Source organism: Vicugna pacos, chromosome 16 (assembly GCF_048564905.1).
Source record: "Vicugna pacos chromosome 16, VicPac4, whole genome shotgun sequence".
Lineage (NCBI taxonomy): Eukaryota > Metazoa > Chordata > Mammalia > Artiodactyla > Camelidae > Vicugna > Vicugna pacos.
This window is the reverse complement of record NC_133002.1, coordinates 42,697,940-42,715,716: the sequence shown is the minus strand read 5'-3', so window position 1 is coordinate 42,715,716 and position 17,777 is coordinate 42,697,940. Positions and strand designations below refer to the sequence as shown.

The 17,777-nt window shown below is 36.2% G+C and overlaps 1 protein-coding gene across 3 annotated transcripts in view; it reads right to left on the bottom strand.

Annotated features, from left to right (window-relative positions):
• The window catches only part of METTL16 (methyltransferase 16, RNA N6-adenosine), a 61,485-nt gene that overhangs the window by 20,781 nt on the left and 22,927 nt on the right, over window positions 1-17,777 (bottom strand). For all 3 annotated transcript variants that reach the window (XM_006214458.4, XM_031685406.2, XM_072939026.1), the window contains 3 exons: window positions 15,037-15,177; window positions 13,198-13,313; window positions 11,002-11,144 (listed from right to left, as the gene is read on the bottom strand). In XM_006214458.4, the coding sequence (XP_006214520.2) occupies window positions 11,002-11,144; window positions 13,198-13,313; window positions 15,037-15,177 (400 nt within the window). The remainder of the gene's footprint in view (window positions 1-11,001; window positions 11,145-13,197; window positions 13,314-15,036; window positions 15,178-17,777) is intronic.

The window sequence follows — 17,777 nt, the reverse complement described above, 5'->3', positions numbered from 1 at the left end:
AATCTCTGAGCTTGAGGATATCTCAATAGAAACTGCCAAAAGTGAAAGGCAAAGAGAAAAAATCCTGGGAGGAAAAAACCAAAATACCAGAATACAATATCCAGGAACTGTGGGACAACTACAAAAGGTGTAAAATATGTGTAATGGGAACTCTAGAAGGTAAAGAAAGGAACAGCAGAAAGAGAAAAGAACAAAAGAATTACTTGAAACAATAATGACTGAGAATTTCCGTCAAATTAATATTAGGTATCAAACCACAGATCCAGGAAACTAAGAGAACACTGAGCAGAAAAAAATGCCCAGAAAACTATACCTAGGCATATGATTTTCAAACCACAGAAAATCAAAGACAAAGAAAAAAATCCCAAAAGAAGCCAGAAAAAGATACACCCTACCTATAGATAAGAATTATATTCAACTTGTCTTAAGAAATCATGCAAGTAAGAAGGGAGTGGAGTGAAATACTTATTTCAGACAGAGCTGACCTCAGACCAAGGAAAGTTATCAAGAATAAAGAGGGGCATTAAACAATGCTAAAGGGGACAGTCCTCCAAGAAGAAATAACAATCCTTAATGTGTTTGTAACTAACAGAGCATCAAACTACATGAGGCAAAAACTGATAGAATGCAAGGAAAAGTGGATGAAACCATTATTAGAGTTGGAGACTTCAACACCCCTCTATCAGAATGGACAGATCCAACAGGCAGAAAATCAGAAAAGACATAGCTAAACTCAACACCAACATCAATCTACTGGATATAACTGACATCCATAAACTGTTTATCCAGCAACAGTAGAATACACATTCTTCTCAAGCTCACACAGAATATTCACCAAGATAGATCATATATTCTGGGCCATGAAACACACCTTAAGAAATCTGAAAGAATAAAAATCATACAGCATCTGCTCTTAGACCACAAGGGAATTAAACCAGAAATCGGTACCTGTAAGATAACTGGAAAATCCCCAAATACTTGGAGATTAAACAATATATTTCTAGAGGGGAGGGTATGGCTCAAGTGGTAGAGCGCATGCTTAGCATGCATGAGGTCCTGGGTTCAATCCCCAGTACCTCCATCAAAAAACTAAATAAACCTAATTACCTCCTCCCTGCAAAACAAACAAACAAAAAAACCCATGATATATTTCTAAATAACACATGGGTCAAAGAAGAACTCTCAAGAGAAATTAAATAATATTTTGAGCTAAATAAAAATGACGATGCAACTTGTTAAAATTTGTGTAGTGAAAGCAGTGCTTACAGGGAAATTTATAGCACTGAACTGTTACGGAAATGACAGGCCAGCCAAGAAACAAGCACCACTCGGAGAGTTGGAGTACTCAGATTTATTACGCCGGCGGGCTCAGAGGGGCTTCTGCTCCGAAGCTCTGAGCACCTCCAAGACGTGTACATGAGGTTTTATAGGGTTAATTACAAGTATGAGGCTATTAGCCAATAAGGTTCAAACAACAAAAAGCAAGGAATCAGTACACTGGAGCTTATTAATTTGGAACAGATCACGTTACTGACACTTGTGAGCTTGGATTTATGAGTTAGCTTGTTAGCCCAGTAAACTGACACTAAACTTTAGATTTACAAGTTAGCCCGGCAGAACTTATATCAGTAAACAGACACTTACCACACTTAGATTTGTGACTGAGCTCGTTAGCCCAGCTAGACTTTTCCTTCACAGAACGAATATATTAGGAAAGAAAGATCTAAAATCAATCATCTAAGCTTTCACTTCAGGAAGTTAAAAAAAAAAAGAGAGAGAAAGAAAATTAAATCCAAAGCAAACAGAAAAAAAAATGCTAAAAATTAAGAGCAGAAATCAATGAAATTGAAATCAGGAAATCAACAGAAAAAATGAAGTCAAAAGTTGGTTCTCTATAAAGGTCAATAAAATCAATGTCTCTAGCCAAGCTAAGAAAAAAAGAGAAAGCACACTAATTACTAATATCAGAAATGAAATGGAGCAAAGATAGTCTTTTCAACAAATGGTACTGCAACAATAGGACAGTCACATGCAAAAAAAAAAATCTATACACAAATCTTAAATTATTCACAAAAATTAACTCAAAACGGATCACAGACCTAAATGTAAAACATAAAACTATAAAACTCCTAAAAGATAATATAGGAGAAAATCTAGATGACCTTGGATTTGGCAATAACATTTTAGATGCTAACACCAAAGGCAGGATCCATGAAAGAAAGGGTTGATAATCTGGATTTCATTAAGCTCTGTAAAAGATACTGTCAAGAAAATGAAAAGACAAGTCACAGACTGGGAGGAAATATTTACAGAAAACATATCTGACAAAGGACCGTTATCTGAAACATACAAAAAAACTCTTATAACACAACAGTATGAAAACAAACAACCTGATTCAAAAGTGGGCCAAAGACCGTAATAGGATACCCACCAAAGAAGATATACACATGGCAAACAGGCATATGAAAAGATGTTCCATATCATATGTCATCAAGAAAATGCAAATCAAAACAATGAGATACACTACACAGCTATCAGAATGGCCAACATCCAGAACACTGACACCACCAAAAAATGCTGCTGAGGATGTCGAGCAACAGAAACTCTCATTCATTGTTAGCAGAAAGGCAAAAAATGGTCTAGCCACTTTGGAAGACAGTTTGGCAGTCTTCCAAATATACTCTTACCATAAGATCCAGCAATCACGCTCTTTGGTATTTACCCACAGGAGCTGAAAATGTATGTCCACACAAAATATGCACATGGGTGTCTATAGCAGCTTTACTCATAACTGCCAGAAATTGGAAGCAACCAAGATATCCTTCAGTAGGTGAATGGATAAATTGTGGTACACTCAGACAATGTAATATTACTCAGCACTAAAAAGAAATGAGCCATTAAGCCATAAAAAGACATGGAGGAAACTTTTATATATATTACTAAGTAAAAGAAGCCAATCCAAAAAACCTATGTAGTGCATGATGTCCAATTACATGGCATTCTGGAAAAGGCAAAATTATAGAAATGGTAAAAGATCAGTGGTTGGGGGAAAGGGTAAAAATAGGCGGAGCACAGGGAGTTTTTAAGGCAGGAGAAATATTACAGATGATATCATAAGGGTGGATACATGTAAATATACATGTGTCCAAACTCACAGAACGTATGCACCAATGCAATGGACTGTGGGTGATAATGAAGTGTCAACATAGGCTCACCAGTTTTAACCAGTGTCCCACTCTGGTGAGGGATACTGATAATGGGGGAAACCATGCATGTGTAGGGGCAGGAGTATATGGGAAATCTCTGTAACTTCCCTTCAATTTTGCTGTGAACCTTAAATTACTCTAAGAAATAAAGTCTGTCACAAAAAAGAGAGGTACATGAATGATCAACAAGCACATGCAAAGATGCTCCATATCACTGTCAACAGGGACATACAACTTAAAACCAGAATAAGATATCACTATACACCCGTTAGAATGGATATACCCAAAAGAATGACAATATCAAACGGTGTCAGCTGGAACATTCATACATCGCTGGTGAGAATGTAAATAGTACAGCCACTTGAAAGCAGTCTGGCAACCTGAGTCAGGAATCCTACTCTAAGTATTTACTCAAGATAGAGGGAAAACTTAAGTCCACAAAAAGACTTGTATGCAAATGTTTAGTGGTGTCCTTCATACTAGCCAAAACCTGGAATGATCCAAATGTCCATCAACTGGTGAATGGTTTGACAAATTGTGGTATATTCACATAACGGCATACTACTTAGCAGTAAAAAGGGAGAGAGTACTGATACAAAGCATGGATGTGCTACATGAAAGAAGCCTGTTTTATGTTGTGTTTTGAGATGGTCAGTCAAGTGCCTCAGGAGATAGGAGGCTCAGGAGAAAAAGTTTATTCTATGCTTAGGTCCTAGAGACAGGAGGCAGGACTCCCCAAGCAGGGCCCCATGGGGAAGACACTAGGGTGGTCAGGAGGCAGATGATGGGAGTGAGGGGAAGGTGGAGGCCATGGCCTCTGTTGAGGTTTACTTAGGATGGTCAGGGCAGAGGGAGCAGTGTGGGATGGGCTAGTATGGATAACCTCAGTGGGCTCTGGCTGTGGAGTGGTCCCCATAGCCTGGCACCCAGCCCTGGGATGGCTGAAGGGGAGGAAGATGGCCCCCTGGGCTGAAAGGGCAGACAGAGGAGGGAGAGCTCTGGGCTTGCACATCCCAGGCCTGCTCAGGATGGGTCCTTTGCCATCTCTAAGAATTGATTAGCCCAGGTAGGGGCTCTCCATCCCAGCCAGAGAAGTTTTCTTAAGGTGTCAAAACATCATAATAAACAGAAAAATTTAAATATTTACAATAAAAGCCAGACACAAAAAACTACATTCTGTATGATTCCATTTATATGAAAGTCTAGAACAGGCAAAACTACTGTGACAGAAAAATCAGTGGTCACTAGAGACTGGGATACGATGGGAACAGACTGCAAAGGGCCACTACGGAAATTTATTATGGTGATGGATATGTTCTATACCTTGACTGTGTTAGTGATAATGTACACATTTGTTAAAATGCATCAAATTGTACACTTAAACTGGAAAATGTACTGTATGCAAGTTGTACTTCAAGAAAACTTACTTAAATATATAAATTTCTAAATATGATGTACCTTGTATCTTCAAATATAAAGAATAGGTAACAATACAGTAATATTTGGATACTTCTTGCCTTATAACATACCTTAGTTACACGAGTAATACATATTCTGTATCCTGCCTTTTCACCAAGCACCATAATTACTCTTTTGTTATTTGAAATTCATCTAATTGCACATTATTTTTAAAGAGAAATTTCAGATTAAGATATGCATTCAACATTTATTTGTTTTTATGTAAAATAGCTACTATGAAGGTGAATTTTAAAGTGACTACAACTTTAAGTGAATTTAAGAGCCTCTAAAGTCACACACTAAGTTAAAACTATAAAAAAAATGCCATTTTTATAAGTTGAAAACTCTTGAAGACTGGCAATTTCATATGGTTCAACCTAATACATTAAATAATATAAATGAAAATATTATTAATTGTAAAAGTATGACAAATACTATTATACTGCTTTAGCAGAAGTGTGCATTAACCAATATTTTGTTTTTATTGTTTGTAGGTTAAACAACAGGTGACAATCCCTATTTTTGTTTAATCAATCCCTTTTCTGCTCTGAAAACACAAATAAACCATTGTTCTACCTAAACTACTTTAAACAAACCTCAGTAAATTTACTTAAAGCATAATCTATTTCATTTGGTGGTTTTAAAAGGTTTGGAAGAAAAATAATAATCTTCCTTTAAGAAGGCAGTGTATAAATGGAAAAATCATTAACCAGGAATGAAAAGCCTTTGGTATATTAGGAATAAGATGAAGGAAAAGAAATTAAGAACAATTAGTGTTCACACAGTAACAGTATAAAATAGGTTAATTAACACCTTTCCTTTAAAATTAGCATTCCTGAACAGATTAGATCAGAGTTATCAGAAGCCAAGAAAAGGCTCAGAACAGAGGCAAAAGAAAGATGCTATATATTTCCTCAGGAGATGAAAAGAAGCAAATATTTAGATAACTAAGACTTGTAATAGTTAAATATGTCACTGGTACTTAACATAGGCTTCGCAGAGTTCATATTTCTTTTAACCCTTACTGTAGGCTGAGTACTGTATTGTGAATCTTTTAAGATTTAATCTCATCAATACACTGTTTTCTGCAAGTTATATTTCCTATAGAAAGAGGAAGTAATTGGGTATGTTAAAAATTGTTTGAGCTTCACTTAAAAAAAAAAAATGCCTACCCGTTAGATCCAAGCTACTCTCAACAGGCAACTTGTGACAACTAATCAAAATTCAAATAGAAAAAAAAAAAATGAAAAGGAAGATCTAGTTCCCCAAGAGACTTTGAACCCATTATACTATTTTAATGATAAAAGTAGCACTCCACTCATTACAGCATTTAGTAATTCGTTTGAGAAAACAGGTTTCAAAAAAATTATTTTGAAATTATTTCAAACGTATATGAGTTGCACGATCAGTACAAACGGTTCTAGTATACGTTTCACTCAGATTCACCAATGAACACTTTCCCCCATTTGCTTGCTCTATGCGTATGTGTTTTCCTAAATCATCTGAGAGTTAGCTATAGATTTCATAATGCCCTTTAACCCTGTATTTTGGCATGTATGTTTTAAAAACAAGGATATTCTCTTATATAACCACAGAATAATGATTAAATTGGCAAAATTTAACACTCACACAATACTATTATCTGGAATAGAGCCCACACTCAAATTTCACCAATTATCCCAATAACGTCCTTCATGTCAACTTTCTCCCCTGATGCAAGATCCAATCTAGGATCATGCATTTCATTTACGTGTCAAGTCTCTTTAGTCTCTTTCAATCTGGAACAGTTCTGCAGTCTTTTTTTTTTTTCCCCACTTTCATAACCTTAATATTTTTGAAGAACTGTCCTACAAAATCCCTCAGGCTGGTTTGTCTGAAATTTCCTCATCATTAAATTCAGGTTAAACATTTTGGGCATGAAGAGCACAGAGGTGCTGTGTGTCCTTCCAGGTGACTCACGTCAGGAGGTGGCCACCTGGTCAAGGTGGTATCCCCTAGTCTCACCACTGTAAAGTTACCATACTTTCTTTGTAATCATAGGTAATCTGTGGGGAGATTCTTTGAAACTATGAAAATATCCTGTGCCTCTTCAAATTTTCCACTGTTGATTCTTCTAAAAATTAATTATTACTATAATGATTGCAAAATGGTGATTTTTCTAACTTTATTATCCCTTATACATTTATTAACTGGCATTCTAGTGTAACAATTATTCAGGTTATAATTTATTATTGTCATTGTTCATTCTGAACTCATATTGCCACATATTTTGCTTGTCCGGTATTTTAACATTTAATACCATAAAAGGTATTATTTCCTTGTCTACCTTATAGACCAGGAAAATGAAATGGCTTACCCTTTTATAAAGGCAAGTCAAATCTGTATAGAACTGGACAGTCTTTCAGTTGGAGTATTCACTAAAAGCTCAGTTATAAAATTTATGTTTCTTGCAACTATCACTTACAGCACCCCATAACTATGCTAGCACCTAGTTTAAAAAACAAAAGGAGGACTCTACATTAGAATAAAATAACAGAGTATTCAAAGTTTCCTTTCAACCTGGTAGACTATAGTATTTAAATCTACCAGATTTCTAAAGCAGTCAAGAGTTAAAATGATCCTATTTAGTACCCATTATTATTAATTATATCAAATATATATTCATTTACTCTATGACAACCCTAGGAGGTATGAGATAGCTATTATTATTTCATTTTACCAATGAGAGAGAGAAAACAAAATTTAAAAGTCAAAGAATCACATTTCCAAAGGCCCAGATTGTTAAACTTATTGCCCATCATCAGGTATTTGGATTTTGCCCAGATCCAAGAAGTCTCCACCGCCTTGCAAGGAGAAAGAAATGGAAAGGAAAAAGCAAAAAGGAGTAAAACCAGTATTCAGTTGGAACTTTGTAACTCTAGTTCCTGGAAAAATCATAAAATCATTGCCATAAAGGGCATTATCTATAGACCTCATAACCAATGACAAGAGTGCAATCTAGGCCATGAGGAGTGTGATAAAGTCTGCTAATTTATTTAGAAGGCGAGAGATGAGTGAATCTCTAGAAAAGAAAATGCTATTAAGTAAGCTCAGGTCACACGCACAAAAAAGTGAAAGGTAAAAATGTAAACACTTGTAAATCTGCATCAATGATAGAAAGGTTATCTAATACAGTATCACATATTAATTATACCTTGGGAAGGGGAAGGGAAGGGAACAGAAGAGAAGGGAAGGGAAGGGAAGGGAAGGGAAGGGAAGGGAAGGGAAGGGGAGGGGAGGGGAGGGGAGGGGAAGGGGAGGGGAGGGGAGGGGAGGGGAAGGGGAGGGGAGGGGAGGGGAGGGGAGGGGAGGGGAGGGGAGGGGAGGGAAGGGAAGGGAAGGGAAGGGAAGGGAAGGGAAGGGAAGGGAAGGGAAGGGAAAGCTATGTACTTAGAAGTCTAACTGCAGGCTGAGCTACAGAGGCTGCATGGGGTGGCAGAAAGAGCCCTGGACCAGAATTAGGAGATTTGGGTTCCAAATTTCTAATCTGTACAACTAAGAGGTTGGGTAACTTTCTCTCCCAAGGGCCTCCCAGCTGCAAAATTCCTTAAGATACAAAACTGCAACTGCTGCTGAGCCTGACTTAGGTGAGCCATGAATCCTAACGGGGAGGTGAGGCATCTTGAGTGCCATCACCAAGATCAGTCCAACAAATTTAACTTACGTCACTCTATGATGTTAAAATTTGGCTTAATTTTTGCATTTCTTCAGGAACAAGAAGAGGGATAAGAAGCAGATGGTGGGGTTTAAATACTTGCTTTTAATCCCTTATTTTTCAGAGCTTCAAAATATGCAGTTTCAACAGCATTCTAAAGTTTGAGAGTTGCATAATGGTATAAGCATTGTGTCAACTATAAAAATATACAGGAGGACATGAACTGATAATATATACAAATGAAAATCACCATTACAACCTGAAATTATAAACAATATTTGTGAGCAATATTTTTTTTTAAAAAATTGTTCTGTTCTCTTTTCAATGAAAATCACTTCATTCTTCCCTTCTTTCATCGACCCTCTCACCCTGCCTGAGTCCTGACAGAGCAGACAAGACTGCTGGACCCTTCCTTTAAATGAATCATAACCAGGTAACTTGTCCCATATATGACCCCAACCTTGAAATGGTTTACTCTTCAGAGACATGATGGGCTCTAGCAATGCACCCTTCCTAGAAAATGTTCACCCTTCATTCAATTTGGGGGCTGCCATAAAGCCAGATACAGGCAGACTTGGAACTATCAACCAACTTCTCTCCCTTAGAATGGTGTTCCTTTAAAATATGATTTCTGTAGTTCAAATGAAACTTTAGAAATAATTATAATTTACTGAAATGAACTCATCTACAAAAGAAACAGACTTAGACAAAGTAAACAATCTTACAGTTACCAGGGAAAGGGGGTGGGAAGGGATAAATTTGGGAGTTTGAAAGTGCAAATGTTAACCATTATATATAAAAAGATAAAAAATGAATTTCTTCTGTATAGCACAGGGTACTATATTCAATATCTTGTAATAACCTTTAATGAAAAAGAATATGAAAACGAATACGTGTGTGTGTGTGCGCGCATGCATGACTGGACATTATGCTGCACACCAGAAACTGACACACTGTAACTGACTATACTTCAATTTTTTTTTAAAAAGGGCTCCTGAAAACAACCTTCCCCATCTTCCTGGATGGTTCCAGTCCCCTGAAAAGCTGACAGACACAGAAATGGCCAAACGGTCCTGGTTACCCCTCGTCATGAGTTTCAGTGCTCTGTAAGCTTCTTAAAATTTATTTTACTTACTCAGTCTCTTCTTAATACTGCGTATAACTTAAACCTCTTTTTTCTTCATACCCTAGTGCATCTCTGAAGAAATCAATTAAGGCAAAAATTTGATTAATATTGTGTAAATTTTCTGAGGGGTAGACCATCCAATAATCCAGCTACTTTTCATAAATATTTAAATAAACTCACATTTAGCAAATCAGGATGTTTACTGATTTTGGAAGTGGTCGTTTACTAAGATAAGTAGCTTTAAACACCTATATATCCAAAAGAAAAAAAAAAGTCTTCCCTACTTGGCAATTTCAACTCTGGGTACACACCCAGAGAACTGAAGGCATATTTGCGCATCTGTGTTCACAGCAATGTTATTCACAATAGTCAAAAGGTGGAAGTAACCCAAGTATTCATCAACAGATGAAAGGATAAACAAAATGCAGTATATACATATAATGGAATATTAATATTATTCAGCCCTAAAAAGGAAGGAAATTCTGAAACATGCTATAACATGGATGAATACTGCAGACATGATGTTAAGTGAAAGAAACCAGTTACAAAAGGACAAATATGATTCCACTTATGTAAGGCACTTAAGAATAGTCAAATTCATAGAGACAGAAAGTAGCATGGTTGTAGAAGACAGAAAGTAGAATGGAAAGTAGAGGGGGTTGGGGGAAGAGAAAGAATGGGGGGGTTGTTGTTTAATGGGTACAGAGTTTTAGTTTCACAAGTAGAAAGAGTTCTGGAGATTAGCTGTACAACAATATGAATATACTTAATACCACTGAATTGTACACTTCAAAAATGGTTAAGATGGTAAATTTTATGTTATGTATATTTTCCCACAATTAAAAAAAATCTCTGTGTCACAAAGCTGAATCCTAGGATTAAAAGCCCTTTTACTACATTATCCATCATTTCAACAACACTTGGCAGGGTGAGAAGACAAACGAGACAAATAGCTATTTTTGAGTACCTTATGCTGCTTAACGACAGGTGTGTTGTCTGAAATAATTAGCTTTTAAAAAGGAATAGCCTTAACTCTCCTCTGGAACTGGTTAGTGATCTCAGTTTCCCTTCATTAAGTTCCTGACAGCTCAATGTCCTCACATCTGTCATTGTTTGGGGGACCGATTCCAAGAAAATAAATTGCTTCAAGGACTAGGCAACAAATTTATTCTGGTTCATGGGACAGATCTGAACCCATCTGTTTTCTAATCAAAAGCCATATTTGAATCAGTTTTGTTCCATCACAGAACCACACTAATGGGAGCAATACAATCATACGGTATTTTCCTCCTTTCTACCCATGTAGTATGGTTATATAGTTACAGAAAACACAAATCAATCAGAGGCATGAGATCATCCTCAGAAACAAGGTCTTTGCAGACTGTAGCATCTACTATCTTTTTGATTTTGATCTGTTTATTCTTCAGACCACTGTGATTTCGTTTCCTCTAAGGAACATGATTTCTTTCTGAATTACACAGGAGGAAAATATTCTCAGGTTGTAATAACCAACTTACCTTAATCTTTTTTTAAGTTGTAAACTGTCATGGATGATTCTTTTAACAAACTCCAGTTCACCTCCTTCTGCCATGATCTCTGTGATACCTCCTGTATTTACAGAACTAGGTGGAGGTCTTCGAGGATTTCGAGAGTTTACTCCCTGAACAACAAAAACAAAAAACAAAGGTGAAAAATTTTTACACCTTAAGACGAAGTCTTTGACTATAATCTAGTTCAAAGTAAGAATGCTTGGATGTAATTTTAGTTTCCAAATATCATGCCAGACTTAGGATTTATAGATCATATAGCCACTGCAATATTACATTTTAAACAACTGCATTCATGCAAATATTCCTTCCCAGGGTTTTTACCTTCTACTTTGTGATTAAACATACTAACATTGTACCTTTATATGTAGCCAATTTGGTCACTTTTTCTTTTATGTCTTCTGTCTTGGTATCATACACAAAAAATGTTCTATCCAAAAACTACATAAATATTTACCTATGCTTTCTTCTAGTACTTTATAGTTTCATTTTTTAAATATACATACTTAATCCGTTCTTACCTTACACCATATTAAAAAATAACCCAAACAGATCAAAGATTTAAATATAAAAAACTCTTAGACGAGAACTTAGGAGTAAATCTTTATGACCCTGCGTCAGGCAATGGTTTCTTATATATGACACCAAAAGCATAAGCAACAAAAGAAAAAATAGATAAACTGGATTTCCTTAAAATTAAAAACTTCAGGGGAGGGTATAGCTCAACTGGTAGAGTGCATGCTTGGCATGCACACGGTCCTGGGTTCAATCCCCAGCACCTCCTTTAAAAATAAACAATAAACCTAATTACCCCCCCCTCAAAATTAAAAACTTTTGAGCTACAAAGGACACCATCAAGAAAGTAAAAAGAGAGGGGAGGGTACAGCTGAGTGGGAGAGTGCATGGTTCACATGCATTGAGGTGCTGGGTTCAATCCCCAGTATCTCCATTTAAAAAAAAAAAAAAAAAAAGAGAAAAGAAAGTAAAAAAACAACCCACAGAATGGGAGAAAATGTTTGCAAATAATATATCTAGTAAGGGACTTGTATCTAGAATACATGAAGAATTCTTGCAATAATATTAAAAAGAAAAACCCAAATTTAAATGAGCAAAGGATATGACTAGGCATTTCTCCAAAGAAGATATATAAATGGCCAATAAACACATGAAAAGATGTTCAACATCATTAGCCATCAGGGAAATGTACATTAAAATGACAATGAGAAACCACTTCATACCCCGAGGATGGCTATAATTAAGAATACAGATAATAACAAGTGTCGACAAAGGTATGGAGAAATTGGAACTCTCATACACTAATAGTGGAAGAAAAAAGGGTACAGTCACTTTGGAAAACATTCTGGCAGCTCCCCAAACAATTAAACATAGAGTTACCCTATGAGCCCCTCCAAATTTAATCCACCTGAAATTTGTTATGAGGTATATAAATGGTACTTTTAGGGTGTCTGAGTGATTCTAAAAACAAGTTATTCTTTCAAAGTTTTAAGCATATACATCCCCTTGTTTCCTTCTAATTAATATTACTCACTTCATATTAAATTTTCTCCATTTGCAGGAAAACCTAGGTTAAATCAATAATATTTTACTGATTTTTAAAATAAGTTAGTTGTTTTTAGCCAATGTACCTCCTTCCGTATTCATGAGCAAATGTATTTTTCATTTGAAGTTGGAAAGATCAAATCAGATATTTGTTTACTAAAGCCAATAAGCCTAACGCAGGAGTAGACTGTAACTTAAGTTGGTCCAATCAGAAGAAATCCAAATGTTCAATTGTTTGGGGAAAAAAAGAGCTCTCTCCCTGTCCTGAAATATTACTCTGCCATAAGTAAACCAGCCTGAGAACAAAAACAACGAAGGGCCAGATCAGAGCTAAGGGGAACCTAGAAAAACAGAGCCTCGGCCTTGATATTACGATTAAACTCCTTGATCAAATTTTTCCTGAAGTCCATGGTATTGCTGGATTTCTCAGATATGTAAACCAATAAACTTTCTTCGCTGTTAAGGCAATCTGCATTAGGTTTTCAGATGCTTGATACCAGAAGCATCCTAACTGATACAGCTTCCAAAATAAAAATTGCTCTTATCTTTGCAAACAAAGAAAACTTAGATAAATAATCAACTACTTTAAAACAGAAGATATGTTACCTTGGCTTCCAACTGATTGGCAAAAAAGGGAGGGTTGCACATGCAAAAGTCATAGATTATCTCAGACTCTTCTTTAAGAGCATCCATCAGGAGTGTTTTCTGTGGTACTTTTACCACTAGGAGAAAAAAGAGTAATTACTATTAATACTGTGGTAGTTTCCAAATATGTCCACAAATTCTTTGACACTAGTCCCTTCAAGAGATAGAATTTGATTTTCCTCTCCTTGAATGTAGCTTCACTCAGTGACTTGTTTTTATCGAAGAGAATATGATGGAAGTGACAGGGTATCACTTCTGAGGCTTGGTCATAAAAAACAACATGGCTTCCTCCTTGCCATATTTCTTGAATTACTTGCTTTAGGTGAAGCCAGCTGACATGCTATAAGGATGCTCGAGTAGCCCCAAGGAGAGACCACATGACAATGAACTAAAGCTTCCTGCCAACAGCCATGCAAGTGAGCCACCTTGGAAGCAAATTTCTCTCCCCAATCTTTCAGGTAACAGCAACCTCATGAAAGACTCGGAGCCAGAACCACATAGGTAGGCCACGGCCAAATTTCTGAGCCATAGGAACTATGAGACAATAAAAGTTTATTGTTTAAAGCTGTCAGATTTTGGAGTAATTTGTAATATAGGAATAGATAACTAAAAAACTCATTAATAATATATTAGTATCTCCCCTTACAAGAATACGTTTAACACTAGTAAGAAAAGCCTATTTCTTCCAAAAAGACACATAAAGTCTCTTTCATGCCAAAAACAAACAGTCCTTTATATATACAATAAGCACAAAAATAAAAAGTAACTAACTACTAAGGGGATTTGACTATTTGTAGCACAGTTTCATGTACTGAAGTAAAAAAGATGATATAGTTTAACCAACAGTAGTAGGATTTTCTTTCTTTTAAAATCTTGGTGACTAGGTTACTTTATATACAGTTGATTCTCATTATTCGCAGTAGTTGTGTTCTATAAAGTCACCACAAACACTGGATTACTGAATGCTGAACCACTGGCTCCTAAGAGAAATACAGGGTTAGGTAACTTTGAGCCTCTGGTCACAACATTTCCATCAACTGATCAGTATAGATCCTTGTTTTATTTATTTTTGTTTAAAGACATCTTATTTAATATACATTACTGATTCATCAACATTGAACTCATGGCCAACAACACTATAACATGTCTGAACGAAACTTACCTGATGCATGCATTTTCTCTGTAAGGCACATCACAGCCTTCTTGTACTGAGGAACACTAAATAGTACTTAAGCACTATGTTTAGGGGCTATTATAAACAGCAAAATCACCAGGAAAAAGCAGGGGGAAAAAAAAGTGGTACTAAATAGACCATGAAAAGAACACTTATTTAGTGTGAGAGCTGAAAAAAGAGCAGGGCATTGCCTTGTTCAACTTCAGCTGCAAACACACGTTGGGTGACTGAAATTTTTTGCTGCTTTGCACGTGTCTGTGAATGACCACAAAAGGACCACAAGCATTGATTTGGGAGCTAAAAATAGCCCAAAGTAAGCAAACTTTAGCAAGTAGACAAATTCACAAACACAGAATCCACAAATTATGAGGATCGTCTGGGTTTACTCTGTTTCTTTCTGAGTTAATTCTAATAACAAAGCTGCAAACCCAGTTATAAGGTACCAGATAGTTTTTAATTACCAAAGTGTGTATATTAAAGCAAAAGATAATGAGATGTGTTAAATTAGAACCAGATAGTTTTTAATTACCAAAGTGTGTATATTACAGCAAAAGATAATGAGATGTGTTAAATTAGAAAGGTTAATAAACGAAGCTTGAAAGGGATATTTATTTTGAAAAGCTAACCTTTTATAAGATCAGATAAGTTATTCTGCTCCACATTCTTCTTTGCATAGTTGAAGCACATATCATCTACTTCTGTTGCAAGGAAATACCAGCCATTTAAGGTTGTTCCAAGTAAAGGATAGATGCAGGATGCCCCAGTCCCTAGTAAAACAAAAATTCAAAACACACAGCACATACCTGAAACCGAGGTGAGGACAATAAGCAAAAACACCACTCTCCTCTTTTTAGAATTCTTACAGCCCTAACAGCTTAAATCACAAGCTGGTACTGATTATCCGCATATTGTGGCTTTGTTAGTCTTACCTCATTAGATTCAAATTTCCTAGAGGACAAACCCTTGCTGTCCTCTTTGTATGCTGTATATAAAATGAATTATGCATAATTGGCTGGTGATGAAGGAGTACATGACTGATTAACTGAATATTGTCAAAGCAATTTATTTTACTTTATAAAAAGTCTTCAGTTTAAATCTCTCACAAAACTTGATTTTCTTTAAAGAAATCGGTGTTATATATTAAAACACCACAGTAACACCTTTTATTTTTTAACAGGAGTATATATGATTATGCTGCCTTTAGTCTTTTTTTTAATTGATTATTGATTTATAATCATTTTACAATGTTGTGTCAAATTCCAGTGTAGAGCACAATTTTTCAGTTATACATGAACATATATATATTCATTGTCACATTTTTTTCTCTGTGAGCTACCATAAGATTTTATGTATATTTCCCTGTGCTATACAGAGTAATCTTGCTTATCTATTCTACAATTTTGCCACAGTAATATCTCAAAATAGATCAATGCATATATCCTATCTTATAAATGCAAAAAAATAGAGGATATAACATTTTTATTATATTAAACCATCCCATATATCTATCTGTAAGTCATTACTTGAAAGAAATCAGAAGTAAAAACAAAAACAAAAAAACCCTAAAAAATAAAGAGAATTCATTTCTTAGATGTGAAGACATGGAAAAACATTTGATCCAGATCCACCAGTCATTGGCTTGTCCCACCATGGTTTCTAGTGAGACATTAAAAGGCAAATGCTCCAGGCAAATATTTCTCTGACAACTAAGCTTTGATCCCAAACTTGCACATAAAACCTCTAATCATAGGCCGGACTATATACTAACCACAAATTGCTCTTATGACCATTAACTGATCTTGGCCAATAAGATCCTCAAGAGCACACTCAAGAGAAGAAAAGCCAGTGTTTTTCTTGGAGGCTCACAGTAGTCAACCCATACTAGCCACTGCAGGCCCACTTTCCACTGACCACATCTTGGTACTGTCTAGACTTCTAAGGATCTGGCAGGAAGAGCTAGAGGCCACAGACACTCCTAACCCAAAGGAAAGCCAGGACTGCTTCCTCATTAAGCACCTTGAACAAGCTAGTAAAAGACATGACAACAACTGATGGCCAGAACATTAAAGCTCTCAGCCAGTCAGTGATTGCTACTCTTCCCATCACAGCATCCTGGCCCTGATGCTACTGGGCGAACAACTCCTTGGGGATGCGGGGGTGGTGAGGGAAGGAGTGGTAAGGGGTACTCAAGTTCCTCGCAGAGGCTACAGTCACTTAGCCCCTGCGAGCCATTCTGGTCAGCTAGTTATCCAGAATAAGGAAATTAAAGTAGCACTTGCAGCTCTGTAGGAAAAAAATCCAGACCAGATCCCAGGACCTTGATTCTCACACAACCGCCCCTCTCTTCCTACTTCAGTTCACTTAAAAGGAAAAAGAAAAAAGGACACTTCCCTCCAGCTGCCCAAAGATGAGGTGCCACCAGGGTAATAAACATAGATAAAAGAACTGTCCTCTGCCAAAAATATCATTTCTTAATTCTTAAGACCAAAAGACTTGCATTCTAGCACCCTAATCCCCTCAGAAAGCTAAATGACATTTTAAAATGGGTAATAATCCTTGTAATGATAAATAAAAATGGAAAGTGTATAATCATAGAATTAGAGCAAACTGATGGGAGTCTGGGGGAAGAATTTATATAAAAACCCTAATTAGAATGAATGTGATTTCAACAAGAGTGCCCCTTGTGAAGAGCTAAAATCCATTAACCTCCTATATCCCCAAGTGTTATTTTAGAAGGGTTTGGGGCATAATTAAAATAAATTAGTACCAAATAGGCTCTCAAGCTTTTTAAGCTTTCTATAACCCATCAGCCAATCTTCTGCCATGAATATAAAAGAGAAGAAGCTTGTCAAACTTCATTATTTTTACATAGTGTTTATCTCATATGGGGTGTTCAAAATTTTGAATGTTGAAAGAATGATGTACTTAGCCATCAACATTCAGTAAGTCATTTACTGAATACCTTCTGTGTGCCAGAAATTTTGCTAGGCCTTGGGATTTCATGGTAAGCAAAAAAGTAATACGCTCTACACTTTGCAATCTAGGGCAGAGAAAGATATTAATCAATCAGGCAAGTGAATGTGTAGTTAAAAACTAAAAAAATGCCATGAAGGAAGAAACATGGTTTTCTAAAGCTCATATTCAAGGAAACTGTCTTATGCTGGAAGGTCAGAGAAGGCTTTCTTGAGAAAAGGCTTGAGCTAACAGCTACAGTATAAACGAGAACTAATGAGGTAAAGGTAAAGAAGTTCCAGGTAGAGGGAGCAACATGTATAAAGGCCTGGAATCATAATGTCCTATTAGAAGAACTAAAGAAAAGTGCAGAAAACAAGGGAGAGAATAATACAAAATGAGGCTTAGACAGAAC